The 15,644-nt window shown below is 33.3% G+C and overlaps 1 protein-coding gene across 1 annotated transcript in view; it reads right to left on the bottom strand.

The window, feature by feature from the left end:
* The window catches only part of LOC142345934 (uncharacterized), an 80,969-nt gene that overhangs the window by 38,232 nt on the left and 27,093 nt on the right, over positions 1–15,644 (bottom strand). Inside the window, exon 3 of the mRNA XM_075398400.1 lies at positions 1,037–1,245. Coding sequence (XP_075254515.1) covers positions 1,037–1,245 — 209 coding nt within the window. The remainder of the gene's footprint in view (positions 1–1,036; positions 1,246–15,644) is intronic.

Raw genomic sequence — 15,644 nt, 5'->3', positions numbered from 1 at the left:
ACATTTATATCTATATATATATATATATATATATATATATATATTTATACATTTATATATATATATATATATATTCAAATATATACAATTATATATATATATATATATATATATATATATATATATATACATTTATATATATATATATATATATATATATATATATATATACCCGTGTCAACGATCATACAACTTTGTTTGATTTCGTACTAGGTCATATATGAATCTTAGTAATCATACTATGTCATATATTATTTGAATGAATTATTGGTAGTCATACAAGGACCCTATATGATTTCCTAGAAATCATACAAGGATCATACAAAAAAGTTCAAAGACTAAAAACTGTATAATTTTGATTTTCCATTGAAGTTGAAAAAATTTCTTAGATTTCAAACAAGGTCATATATGACACATAATACATTGACTGCTGCCACAAATTCTCGTATAATGTAGTCAGAGGACTTATTCAATTATTATATCGCATTTGCAATCCACATATGATTCTTTGTGTGCGCTAAAAGAATAACTTTAAGGTTTAAACGTATTCAGAAAACGAATTTGACGTGATACCCAATTTTTTCTTGATTAATTTCTTTTTTATAAATGAGCATTTATAAGTATAAACTGGCTTCAGAGTATGTCAAAAATTTTGTTAATTCTTTGGACTTACTCTTTTATTTTGTGCCGAACTTGCAGTTTATATTGTACGTTAGGGTCTTTTGGCGGATCACAATGTGATGCCGGGGTATCATATATGTGATGCCCTACCGAATAAAATCAAAAGAAAACATAAATGGGTAAAGACTTTCAAAAAGAGATGTATGAATCTTGGTATTCGTACTAGGATCATATATGATTTCTTGGTAATCATACAAGGATCATATATGATTTCTTTGGTTTCATACAAGGATCGTACTAAGAAATCAAGTATGGACAGTATGAAATCACATATGATCCTTATGAAAACAAAGAAACTTCAACCCGGGTATATATATATATATATAAGGAAACGAAATTGAGATCCTAAATAGACTAGAATTTAAAAGCACCTCTCCTTTATGGTCAATGCATCCTGTTCCAATGGTGATCAGTCGTGTCTCAGTCGTAATCTGTCTTGAGATCTGTTGTAACTCATAAATTGTTCTCAATGGTAGAATGAATTCAGGGTAGAATGGTTTTTCCAGTCTCAATAAAGCAATGTCTGCCAACGAAAAGTAGATACTTCCCATGGGGTCTCTTTTCCTGAAATTAGTTGATATTGTTTTCCCATTTTTCCCGTGTCTCTCCCATGTAGGTTACTAAGTTTCTAATTTTCAGTGCAGGTTTAGAAGTTTCGTATGAGTGGCGGTAAATGTGTTGAAATTATTGCGCGCTGAAAAAATTTCACCATTTTTAAGCGTTGGTTATGCTTAATCTAAAATTTGCAGCAGAACTTAGATAATTTTGGCGTTTTTATTCGTAGATCTTACATGATTTCAAGGACCAAACTCTCGAGTAGAACTTACACGACGGCGTTTAAATTAAATAAGATTACTTTCTAGAGATAATTGAACAAATTGTGTCCAAACTGTCCAAACTTCATGGATCAAAAGGCAGTGACCCATTTAAAAATTACAGACAAGGGGGGTTTGTCCTTTCTACCGAAAAATGATTTGACAAGAGAACCATTCGGGAAAATTTGCAAATATTACTTCACATATAATTTCGGACCACATTACGCGGCTTCATAGACCGGAAGCTGTAATCAATTTTAAAAGAAGTCGCAATCGTTTTAAGTTATTAGGCCTAAAATACCCGCAAAATATTCCACCAATGAGCCGTCACGTGGAGAAGGTAGCTGCTTCAGTTCTTCAAGAGAATTATTATTCAAGTTTGACAGAATGCATTTGTATAACGATTGACGATGAGCTCATTTTATCATTGATCAAAGAAGAGAAAATTTGATCCACGGGGGTAATACACTCTGAAAACATGGCAGATGCTTTGAAGCATAGCTGAGATTGAGACGCTGATGAAATAACTTTTGCTGCTCGAATGTTTTCAAATATACTATGTCTTTACAAGAAGAAAAAAAGAGAAAAATGAAATTAACCTTTTACTTTTGCATAAGTCATCACCACCAGTTCATGCGACACTGGACAAAAGTCTCCCTGATAAAATCGAGCAGGTATTCAGCAAATGCAGCGTGGACTCAACTGTCTACATGCAAGCGATTTAGATGATGACTTACAAAAAAGGAGACAGAGATTCTTGTGAATTTTTTGTTGTTGAGAGAGGTATCAAGAAAATTTTGAGCTTAAGCAAAAAAATTTAAAATTTTTAATCATTTTTGTAATAACTTCTTTTCAAAGCAGCCATAAAGAAGATGGGATAGATTCTACTGCTGGAGTACATCTGATGGGTCAGTTTTTGATGAAGAAAACCATAAGAGACGGTAATGGAAACCTTGTTGTTCTAGATTAGCTTGCTCAGAATTTGTTTATTTTACTCACTTTATATTCATAATGATTTCAATTGAGGTTCTCTTGATAAGTTTTTATTTCATGTATTTATATAATGTTTTTATATCTTGACAGCGAAAATTTTGAATTTCATTGCTTTCATAAGCAGTTTGCTTTGCTCTTCCAAAGCCGAAGCTACAAACAAACCAATTTTCACTTTTTCTCTTTTTCAGTGGTGTTTGTGGTCGGTCTTGCTCTGGAAAAACTCAGATTTTTATCAAACGTTATTAATAAACAAACTTTATTCAAAGTTTTTACTGCTTTTTTCATCATTAATAGCCATAATTTAGATCTATAGAGTGTAACTTGAACATTTTTTGCACGAAATTCTTCGGATTTTAATTCATTTCACGCTAGTAAATTGTCTATTTGTTTTGGACATTTTTTTGTGAGGAAATTTTCAAATTGGAATACTTTTCAAAACTCCCAATGGCTGGATGCAAAAAAATAATACTATTGTCAATAACGTTAAGCATAAATTATTTCAACAGAGTAAATGGTCACGAACAATTGATCTGACCACAACTCATATCAATTTGTTCAAATCAACCGGAGACAAACAGCACATCGATTAAAAAAGCTAAACAGCGCCAGTTTTTTGAAGAAAACTCTGGACTAGCAACAAAACCGCCCTTCGGACAATTACTTATTGACGTAGGTCAAAAAATGCAGACTCTCTGCTTTAATTGTGAATTTTGTACAGCAAGGTCCACCAATTTTTCATCTACCTTCCTCCAAAGCTATTGTAACGATATACCCAATATACCAGCAAAAGAAACTCAGTTATCACTCCTACAAAGACAAAATTAAAATCTTGCGCAACATACTGACAAAAAATTAAGACGCCGACAACAACACTAAAAGATTGATTAAGGGAAAAAAGATTAGCGGTGACTTACCAAGTGAACCAGATAATGTAAAAGTGGAATCAATTGCTACTGATGATACTGAAAAAGAGCCCCTGGTGAAACAACGGAAGGACTCAGATTTTGAATCAGTAATGCTAGGACTGATCTTCTTGGCTAAATACAAAAGAAGAGCGGAAAAAGTCCTGAAAAAGTTTTTTTTTATTGAGAATCATTTTGTATTTGCGAGGAGAATGATTATATACATAAAGATGATGAGCCGCAAGGTGTGAAGATAATAAACTTTTTGTAAAATTTACGTTGACCTATCTAAAAAAAATTGACATAAAAAGTTTTTCAAAGTTGTGATTAAAATTGATATATCAGCCCACCTTTTTTAAAATAATCACGCAAAAAACTGCTCGATGAGTTCCAAAATGAAGACTAAGAGGAAGAAAAACCAACTGGAAAACAAAAACAAACAATTACAGCAATATCAACAGCAACAGCAAGGAAAGAAAGCTGAGACTAAAGAAAAATGCAAAGCCTAAAATCGTTCGTAGCAATCAGAAGACAGACGATGAGACGAGTTGGAAAAATTGGGAGTTTTTGAAAACACATACGGAAAAGAGACTGGGTCATTTGGAAACGCAAAAGAGTGCCAAACTTGATCAAGTTATCAACGAAAATGTTTAACTCTATCTGCAAACGAAACCATCATTCATCAAGTATCGCTTACGTGGCGTCAAGTTTCTAGAGCTTAATATATTTGTAAATGCCATAGATGATATCGGGTTTTTCGATCTCAAATTCTTGATGAATTTACAAAGCACAATCGGATTCTAAAATTCCATCTTGTTGCAGTTGACTGTCTATCAAAATATCTCAGGTTTAACCACTGAAAAGAAGAAAAAGCGAAAGAACCATTATAGGATTTTAAAAAGATGATCAAGCATAATCAATCTAAAAACATTGAATTGATGATGGCACAGAGGTCCTCAATGCGTCCAAAGCCCTCAGCAACAAACGCAATACGTTTATACATTACCTACAAGGAAACAAGTCTGCAAAAAAACTTTTTCTGAAAAAAATGTAAGTTCCCTCAAAAAATTAATAGAAAGATATTAGGAAGAAAAGGAACCTTTTCATAATCAATAGAGTTAATCGAAGAAACAAATTTACTCCAAACAAAATGCCAAAAAGAGCATTCCACTGATTGCATCATTGATTGCGAATACAGCCGTTTATCAAGAACCAAAATTTTACATAGGGAATCCTGTAGGCATATTTTAAATAGAGGACACGTTTGGAAACAGTTGCTTGCAGACGAGATTTTGAAATTGCATCTATAGCAACATTGAGCCCTTCAACGTATTCTCTTAATGATACAGATAAGGAAACTCTTCAAGGTAAGTATTTCCAAACCGAACTTCAATTAGTACGGGAATTGCTTTTGCGGAATGGGAAGTAAACGTTTTTAAGATGAGCTTACGGTACACGTAATCCCCTCTGCCTCGATGGATGCTATCGACCGAAACACAATAATTTCGTTCAGAATTTTTTTTCAATGACGAAATTCAACTTTTGGGAGACTGAGTGGCTTGAAGCAAAATACTTTACCGACTAAAACAGAAAAAAACCGCAAACGGGTTGTCAACTTCTTACACTTTAAGTGGTTTTCAAGGTTATCAAAGGAATGTGTCTGGAGCGATTGTCATATGGCATCCTTAAAACGGTTTGCGATAAGGCTTCACGCCAGGAATATATGATGTTGAGCCACAGTAGTTAGCTACCATCAAAAGAACTGTTGGTTCACTAGAACTCTTGTTCAGAGAAAACAAACGTTTCGTTATACTTGAAATTTTCGAGTTTGTGTACAAATTTATTTTTTCAATTACGATTCAAACAATTAATATAGAACTACGCACCGAAACAGGTGAATCAGTCCCCTTTTTAGAGAGTGGTGAAGCTATTTTAGCGTTACAATTCACAACATTTGGTCAGTAAAACAATGATATCGTACTACAACAATCAAGCATATGAATTGCCTTTTGTATAAATCAACAACCAAGCATCTGAATTGCCTTCTTAATTGCCAATGTATACAAAGAGTTAGCGGCTTTGGAGTTTCAGTTGGTGGCATCGGACGAATCGCCCTGCCACTTTTACGAAAATTTATTACACCACCACCAAACTGATTGGGAAAAGAACTTCTATTACAGAGCGGACCTGAGGTACAAGAAGTAGTCAACAAAAAATTGTCAAACAGACGCTCAAAACACGATATTAAATACAGACAAAAACAAACGGGAGGGACATTGACATTGCGAAGGAGACAAAAGCAAATGGATACGATCTAAACAATCAGGTTCATAAGCGAAAAAAATAGGACTGAAAGAAAAGTAGCCAAAAAGAAGGCGGCCGTATTTCTTTACCAAAGTTAAAGATGATAGGTAATATGCGAAAAAAGAGGCAACACACAGTTCCTTGGATTCATTTGAAAAAGCTGATCGTCTCGCAACCTTTGATGGTAGGTTTGTCGAAAAAAGTCTTGTTTGAAGCCCTAACGTAGCCATGTTTAAGTTTGAGGTCTCTCGGAGACAGAAGTGAATTCGTTGATCAGAAAAAATTTTTCTTAGAAATCAAATACAAAATAGTTCAAGCTTTTGAAGATGATTTTAAATGTGACGCAGGAGCTCCTACAGACGTTACCAAAACAAACTCTCGTTAACTCTGCAAAAGTGCTTTAAATTCACTCTTTTGCCACTGAACAGTATCAGCCAACGGATTAAAAAGTTTGAAGGCAACTGAGAATTATGAGCACAAAAGTTTCATTAAAACCAAATTTTCTCAAAACGAAGATGAAAATGCTACTTGATTGGTGCTACGGTTGTTCTTACAAACGTGGTTTGGGCAAAATAGCAACAGCTGAAGATAGCAGACGAACAGCTTTGGTGAGACAAACTACAGAATGTACTTTTTATTGAAAAAGAAAAAAATTGGTAGATATTTCTTAAATGCGATCTACAATTTTTGAGCTCCTTGTTATTATGAGAATTTCTTCGAGGACATTTATAGATGATTTTGTAATAAAAACCGACCTTACTCAAAAATCAAACAAAGTAAAAAATGTTGAAGCTAATTTTTGCGTGACAAAAAATGACATTAATTGATGATGTCAATTCTGCAATTAAAAAAAAACAATCAGATCAGCGACATATGATATGTCGCTGATCTGATTGTTTTTTTAATTGCAGAATTGACGTCATCAATTAATGTCATTTTAATTGATGACTTGGTGACTCTGACTAAATTTTTCCGACTTCTATTGGTTTGCAAAATTTTCAAAATTGTGATAAAAGCAGAACAGTTTTAAATGATTCTTCTCGAACAGTTTGAAAAAGTCACGATCTTACAAACTGATGATTGAAGAGGCAATAAACAAAATTGTACAGGTGTGTATGTTTTAAAGTACAAGTTGGTGGTTGTTTCGGCAGCTGACCACTTCCTTGTTAATATATCTCAGAGCAGCTTCACTTTAGTGAAAGTATCAACTTCTCAACCAATTGGATTACATTGGACACTTAGTTGTTGAAAGAAGGAAAATATATGAATCTTTTCACAATAGACTTGTTTCCTCTGCTGGTGATAATCAAAATGAGTATGATTTGCTATAAAACAACCAAATCAAAAACCAAATTCTCTTTTGTTTATTTTATTTTGCTCTTCTACAGCTCAAAATTGTTTCGTTGAAAAAGAAGATGTAATGATAATTGCTGTTGATTTGATACGTTTTGCGCTTGCTATGATGATCTAACATTACTCATTTTGGTATTGAAATATAATTGTTGTCTAAACTACCATTTTGCTTCAAAAACTAAGCAAACACACAAAACACCAGCGTCATTTTCCAATTTTCTATAAACAGTTGCAATGATATCCATTATTTGACAGAATGCACCAGAATAAGGAATCTGCAAAACCTTCTCAAATCTCTTGAGAGTTTCAGTAGGAATCGATCAATTTTCAACTGTTGGTTCGATTTTTCTCAACTTTATATACTAGAGTTTTAAAAAAATACTAACAATTGTCCACGGAGCTTTGAAATTGATCCTTTTGATCTAATTTGCGACCCTTTCTATCGTTTCTGTTAAAACATTGTACAACAGAGATGGCTTAATTTTTTCGAAAATCTCTCAAGTTCTCACCAAGTCCTTGTGATTCGACACTAAACGATTGAAAGTTGTAAATAAGGTTGAAACAGAATAGAATTCAGTTCAGTTTAAGATTTCTCTAGCAATAGCCAATACATCAATCAAACATTACAGTGGTTAGCAGATAAAACTCTGCAAAGGACGTTGTCATTATGTATGCTTTTGGCAACAATTTTAGCAAATGTTGAATTTGGCTTCAGGTGAGAAAAAAACCTAAATATTTTGGGACCTGCTAGAAGTAAACAGGTGACTTTTCAAATATAGCTTCTGCCATTTTAAGTCAGGCTCTTTGATTTAGTCAGAAATTTTGAGTCAGCCGCTTCTTAGATATATCTTAGCTTCCCTTGCAGAGGGTGCTTTCAAATTAAAGTCAATATTGTGTTATTATTAGCAGCAGAGCGAACTTTTCCTGTCTTGATCATCTTTTTTTCAAACTCTTCGGGAATCAGTGTTAATCTCTGATGAAATTCAAACCCCTGACCAATTTTTATGAATAATTTTAGGAAGATTTAAGGCCTGTTTTATCATAGCTTTTCAATATTACTCGGATCAAACGTTTCTCACTTTTGGAAAAGTGAAAATTTGTCTCTCAAAACTCAGAGTTTCTGCTGCCAAAGGCAGATTATGCTTGTAAAGCAATACATCCAATTAAATGTGTTGCTTCAAGAAAACCTGTGTCATTGGTTTTTTCAACTGGAATCTCAAAGAAGACACGCACAACCTAAAAAAACTGGTTAACCAGAAAAGAATAAAAATTATTGAGTTCAGACTCTACATAGAAGCTTAAAAGGTGGTTGGTTGAGTAAACAGTACTTGTAAACTAGTCCTGAAAACAAAAATATATATCCAATTATCTTGTGCGGCGTTCAAAAAAAATCCCATGGTAATAGAAGCTTAATTTTCTTAACTTTTTGGTGGTTTTGTCTGCAAATAACACAATTTTAGTGCTTGGTTTAACAGACAACACCAAATTGGAGAGTACGCGTGTGGCCTCAGTTGTGCCAGCAGGCTAGTTTCGTTAAGTTGTACCAAACTTGTTTAGCAAACCTTTAAAGCCAATCAACAGCGTACCTATTTTGTTTATATTCAAAATCAATTCTTTCTTCTTATTCATGCCTTGAATACCATAAACAAGAGTCTTTGTTATTTAACTGTTCCGTCATTAATTTTTGATTCAGATTTTTAGAAGAGTTTGCTTTAACGAAATTTCAAAATTTTCATTATTGTTTAACTTCAATTTATAGTTTCAACCATTATGTAAAACTCTTAAAAGCTCCATAGTGTCTTATCCTATCTCATCTGAAAACGAGAATTCACTTAAAAGCACAACAGTATATCAAACAGCGCATGAAATTTTTATTGTAATTGTAAAACAGACTCGGTCCATTGAAAAAAAGAGTGGACTAAAAAGAACCTTATATGCTTGCGAAAAAGTTTTGTTGCTCTGTGTGGTCTTGTCTAGAAACAGCACAATCGTATTGCATGGTTAAACAGTGCTAATTTCAATCTTTAAAGCGTGCCAAACTTGAGTTCCAAACATTTAACGACGCTGAACAGCATAACTATTTTGTTGAAATTCAACATCAAATGTTTACTCAAGTTCATGTTTTGAATACTGTAATTATTTTTTTAATAATATTAGTTGTTCTATTGGTTTTTGATTTTTTCAACATTAAAGTTTGCTTTAACGGAAAACAAAATTTCAAGATGGCCATTATTATTGTTGTTTAAGTTCAAATTTTAAAATCACCCGTTTATGACACTTTTTTTTCAAAGCTCCCTCAATGTCTGACCAAATATTATCTGAAAAAGAGAATTCAATTGAACGCACAATTGTGTATCCAGCAGTGAATCAAATTTTCATTGTTTTCGTAAAATAAGGCGTTTCTTAGAAAAAGAGGAACGAAACAAAAAAAGCCGTTTAAGCTTCCGATTTCTTTTAATAAAGATCAAGGCTCAGTTGCCCGACAAACCCCAATCAATATACGTTACCTCGAGAAAATAAAATACAGATATATAGATAGCCACACAAACGCGCTTCAAACAAAATCGCAAAAAAGTGCTTTCCACCGTTTGTAACATTGATTGTGAAAACAGCAGTTTCTCCAAAACCAAAAACAAAAGTTTTCATTGGGAATCTTCAAGGCACTCTTAATAAAAGAGGACAGGTTTGGAAAAGATAACAAACAGTTATTTACAGAAAAGATTTTTATTTTCATCTGTTTAAACCTCCAAAGTTTTCTCCTATTGATACGCATAAGGAATATTTTCAAGGTAATTTCTATCAAACCGAACATCAATTAGTACGAGAATCGCCTTTTCTGAATAGGAAGAAAACAATTTGAAGATGAATTTACAGTACAGATGATCTCCTCTGCCTCGATGGAGGTGTCTCCGACTAAAACACATTAGCTTCAATCAGAATTATTTTTCGAGGACGAAGATCACTTTTCGGAAGACTGGAGAGTGGCCTTAAGCGTTTTTTGTTTCAAATAAAATAGAAAAAGTCGCCAATGGGATGCTATAGTCTCACAGTTTAGGTCGTTTTGAAGATTATCAAAGGAGTGCGTTAGGATTGAATGTCATATAACGTCCATACAACAGTGAGCATTTAAGTTTCACTTTATGATTATTTGATTTTTATACGCAAATGTTAGCTACCATTAAAAGCTATTAAAGTTTTGGTAGCTTACCAAAACTCTTCTTCAAAGAAGTTAAGAGTTCCCTTAAAATTGAAATTTTCTTTGAAAAAATCGGAAAGTTTGAAAAAGTCATTTTCTTAAAAACTTGTGGATGAGGACGCAATAAGAACACTTGTTCAAGCGTGTAATTTTTAAAGTACAAGTTTTTGGGTGTCTTCGCAGCTGACAACATTCATGATAATAGTATTCAGCCACCTTTCCAAGAAATGTCGAAAAAGTCATAATTGATGAAAAAGCAAGCTCAACTTTTATTGCGTCTTTCACAAAATCCCAAAATGAAGACAAAATATACAGAAGGGCTCAAGGATGTGAATTTCTATTTTTGTGGGTGTAATTGCAGCTGACAACTTTCTTCTTAAAATACCTCAGAGCAGCTTCACTATCGTGATTGCATTAACATCTCAATCAACCGGCGTACATTGGACACTTAAATGTCGAAAAAAGAAAAACATATACACAATTGCACAATTGACGTGTTTCCTCTACTGTTGATAATCGAGACGCGTATGAAATGCTAAGAAAGCAACCATATCAAAAAACGAATCCTATAAGGTTTGGTTTATTTTGCTCTTTCACTGCTCAATACTTTTCCGTTGAAAAAGAAATCGTAATGATAACTGCTGTTGATTGAGCAATTTTTAGCAAACATGATATAAAACTTAACAATTTTTTTCAAAACTGCATGGTTTTGAAACATCATTTTCAGTCAGGATCTTAAATTTAGGCAGGAAATTTGTGTATGTCGCCTTTTTGCTTTAATTTAGCTTTCGTAGCAGAGGGCGCTTTAATAGTAGAACCTTTTTAGTGGTATCATTAGCAGCACTACGAATTTTTTTTGTCTTTAATGGTAACTTCTTTCTGAAGTCAGAGTAATTCTTAGTTGAAATTCAAACTCCTTCAAAGTTCTGAATAATTTTAGAAACATAAAGGGGCCTGTTTTATCATAATTTTCATCGTAACACGGATCAAACACGTTTTAATTTTGAGTCTATCAAAACTCAACATCAATCTCTGCTGTAAAAGACATGTTGTTCTTCTGAAGCAAAACAATCAATTAACTGTGGTGCTTCAAGAAAATTTGGTTAGCTAATAAAAGTTTTAATTTTTGAGTTTGCCTTGTACATAGAAACTGGGAATGAGGTTGAGTAAACGGTACTTTTACCTTAGTTCTGAAGGAAAAATCATAAATTCATTTATCTTTTGTGTGCAATAAAATTTCCATGGCACTAAAAGCAACAATTTTTTAACTTCTGGGTGGTGTTGTCTGCAATCAACACAATTTTAGTGCTTGGTTTAACAAATAAAACCAAATTGGAGGTTACGTGTGAGGCCTCAGTAGTGTCAACAGGCTAATTTCATTAAAGTGCTCCAATCATGTGTGGCAAACCTTTAAAGACACTCAACAGCGTTCCTATTTTGTTGATATTCAAAATCAATTCATTGTTCTTATTCATGCTTTGAATACCATTAATAAGTGTCTTTGTTAATTATCTGTTCCCTCAATAACATTTCATGTTTATGCAAAATTTTTCAAAAGCTCCCAAGAGGTCTTACCATATTTTATCTGATAACGAAATTCATTTAAAAGCACCAACGTGTATCAAACAGTACATGAAATCTTTATTGTAATCGTAAATCAAGAGCGGTCCAATGAAAAAGAAGAGTGAACTAATAAAGAGCCTTGTGTGCTTGCGAAATTATTTATAAGTTTGGTTGCTTAGCTGCAAGCAGATGCAGTTTAAATACATCATGTAGAATTATCCCATCTTCAACTATCCCTGACCATCTGCATCCTCAAGAAATCTCTAATTTGCAAAGGTGAACAATATAATTTTTCATGCATACGATTGTGATTGTGTAATCTTCTACGAGAACCAGCTCCTTTTCCTGCAAGAATGTGAAAAGTTAGCAGACCTTTCGGGGGCTCCCCAAATCTACAGAAATCTACAGAGTCACCCCACCACTCCGTCACCCCTCAACTTGTGCTCCTATTCCAACGTTAAAAACCAACAGCACACATCAAAGCCCTTCCTTTTTCCCAATTCCGAAAAAGAACAAGTTGTTGATCAACTTTTACAGCTCATAAACTGTGAGCGATAATCTAATGCGCAATTTATCCGGGGAAAACTTTGAAAATCCGGCAAAAAATGATCGATCGGAGGAACAAGGAGATAAAACTATCAAAAAAATCTCTATAACTCAGGGAAACAGAGAACAACCCTCAGAGATCAATGCTCCAAATCAATGATGAAATTCAATTATGCGAGATATCTTTGACAAATCTGAATATTTTGTTTGAAGTTCTTATTTCATTTTTAAATGCAGTTTTTTAACAGTGTTCATTATCGTTTCATTTCCTCATAATTCATTTTTTTTCAATAGTGTTCTTCATTTAGGAAACAAAAAACCAAAACAATTGTCTTTTGAAGCGATGACAGTCTTTGCAATGCTTTGTGAAGTGAGACTCAAATTCTCAAATTTGGCTAGTACTGGCTAACACAGAGAAGCAGACTGTAAATTTTTTCAATGTCTAAAAAATTTAATTTTCCAGGGTTCTTTTTAGAAAAGTTGTGTAGCAAGCTCGAGTTTTCAAGTATGCCATTGAAGAGAGTTGAAGAAACTGTAGATATCCAACCAAACGAAACGAAGGCACTGTTATAAATTTTTGAGTTTATTTTAATATTTCAATCTAAATTTTTTTTTTAAAAAAAAATTTTTTAAGCATGTTTTTTTTCCTCGTGAACTGTTAACACGTCATTTTTAAGTATACATTTTGAATCCAAAGAGGAATGTGTAGCAACCGCAACTATATCTTTGTACAACAGAAAAAATTTTTTAAACAAATTTTCCCTCGACAACTTAATCTCATTTTTGCTGAAACATCTGATTTTCTAAATATATTAGCAGTTTTTGTTGAGCGTACTATGGAAGCGGTTCTAAAAAAAGGCGAAATTTCAAGATAATTTTTTGTTGACTCAAAAACTTGACAAAATTGTTTGCAGTTTTTAAACCTCAATCAATGGAGGAGTTAGTAGAAAAAGCGAATACACTAGTTTCAAATATCATTAGAAAAATGTTTTAAACAATTTTCAATTCTAGATACTTTTACTTGTATTCCTGTTTATAAAACTTCCCACCAGGAATGAGCATTCTTATTAGCAAACTAAATACTAATTAGTATAAATCTTCGTTTAGTTGAAACTCTAATGTCGGGCGGGGAAAATCTGTTCCTTGTAACCATTAACGTAGTGAACAGAAATAAATTTTTATGTAAGTTGTTCATAACTTCATTGCTGTTCAGGGTAGAGGGCAATAATAGAAAAACAATTAAGCAATTTTTGTTATAGAAATATCGCAAACCACAATTACCATAAATCGCAAAATCAATCGTGGCATGTCACTTTTGAAATCGGTCCAACTTTACATCAATACTATGAAAGTCAGGCATTAAAACAAAGTATTGTTCACTTAAATTTCCCAGATACAACAAATCGATTTAAGTGGAACCCCCAGATTAAACTCACGGATGTTTCAGTTGCATTAGTATATAGAGCAGTTTTTAGCTTTCTACTATAAATAGTTCGCAATTCCTTGCAAAGTTTCAGATATTAAGTGAAGCAAACGTTTTACAGCATACACAACCCAGCTGTGACAATAATTGAACGTTCACAATTAAATAATGCAATATTTCATACTTTCGCTTAACGTTTTAAAAAATGTCAATTATATTCAGACCAAGTTTCTCGGACTTGTTAGTGTTTTTTTTTTAAATTTTATTCAGTAAACTATTTCAATGACATCATTCCAAGTTTTTTTCAACTTGGTGCACTCTCTTGCGAAAAATATCCATTTTGTTACTTTGAACTCATTTGCATTTTGTTCATATTCTTGTTTGAGCATTTTTTTAATATAGAACATTATAATGGGCCTACCAAGAACAAAATGTTCTCTGCAGCTCAGCAATAGACGAGCCCTAAGTAACACAAGAAAAGGAAACATAAAAAACCCTTTAAAAACACATTTACTTCGATCAAAGATCAATTCCATCAAATATTTGTGATCATCCCTGACTCAATTAGTTTGAATATTATCGAGTATCTTTTCGCAATTGCAGAGATTTTTCAGATTGATTAAGAAAACAATTAAACGATTTTCCACAAAAATTGCTTCTTACCATCGAGTTGTATCTCCAAAAACTTATAGCAGACGTAACCGAGAGAGATACAGTTTCTTTCAATACTAACACATTATACTTAAATCAAACTGGACTTTCAGATGAATTGTATACTGAGCTGGAGAAGTGTTTTTTTAACAAAAAATCTCCTTATTTAGCCACGGAAGCGGTCGGCAGTTGTTGACTGTCAATAAAATACCCTGAAGCTGGTACGGTTTGTACCTCTCCGTGGCAGTAGCTTCATACTTTTTTCAAAAGGCTATTTATTAAGGAGAGAAACAAACCTATTAAACGCGCTCAATGCAAACGATGAGTGTTGTACCTTGTATTGCTAACCTGCAGGATATCATCTAGTTTACAAAAAGAAACACTTGAAACACCCCATAAATATTTTAGACAAAGGACAAATGTCATTATCTAGAGCAACGAAAACCAATCAACAAAACATCTAGTGGGTGACATTTGCTGATTTTTCACTTTCTATTTAAGCGAAAGAAACCTAAGTCGACAAAAAATCAATTTTCACCGCTTTTTTGTTGTGCAAAATTTTTGTATGTGCCATCTCTCACATTCTCGGAATCACCACTGATTTTAGCAGTGAATTTACATAATATCAGCGCTCTGAGAAAGTTTTCAACTTAATTGGCATAAGCGGTGATTGAGATGCAATTACATAATTTCACCGTTTAACTCAGTCGTGAACTTACATAAATTCGCCGCTTAGAAAAAAGTGTTAAAATTGTTTGAGATCAGCAGTGAATGCGGTGAAATTAATGTGGAGTAAGGAACGAATTGTTAGGTTTAGGCCTCCCCCCCCCCCCCCCCCCCTAAAATTAAACCTTAATCTTACATCTCTTCGACACTTCTTTCAAGGCTTTTTTGTGTAATTTCACCACTAGAGTAATCTTTGAACTTACAAAAAATTGCCAGATTTCTCGACTAAATTATGTAATTTTATGGCCTAAAATCTCAAATCTTAGAACAATTCACCGCGCATGTTTTACAGAAATTAGAATGAACTTGATATATATTCATAACAAAAATACTAACAGTTAGTGAGAGATGGCGCAGTGGAAGAAGTGCGTGACATGCAGGAGGTGAGAGGTTCGAACCCTTGTAAGGGCAGTGAAAAGCGTTGAAATTTTGTATGTTCATGCATCCCAGGCGATTTGGCAGGAATCTGGCCGGTTGCGTTTTTTGGAATT

Source organism: Convolutriloba macropyga, chromosome 9 (assembly GCF_964194025.1).
Source record: "Convolutriloba macropyga chromosome 9, txConMacr16.3, whole genome shotgun sequence".
Classification (NCBI taxonomy): domain Eukaryota; kingdom Metazoa; phylum Xenacoelomorpha; order Acoela; family Convolutidae; genus Convolutriloba; species Convolutriloba macropyga.
This window is presented reverse-complemented; position numbering and strand designations above follow the sequence as displayed.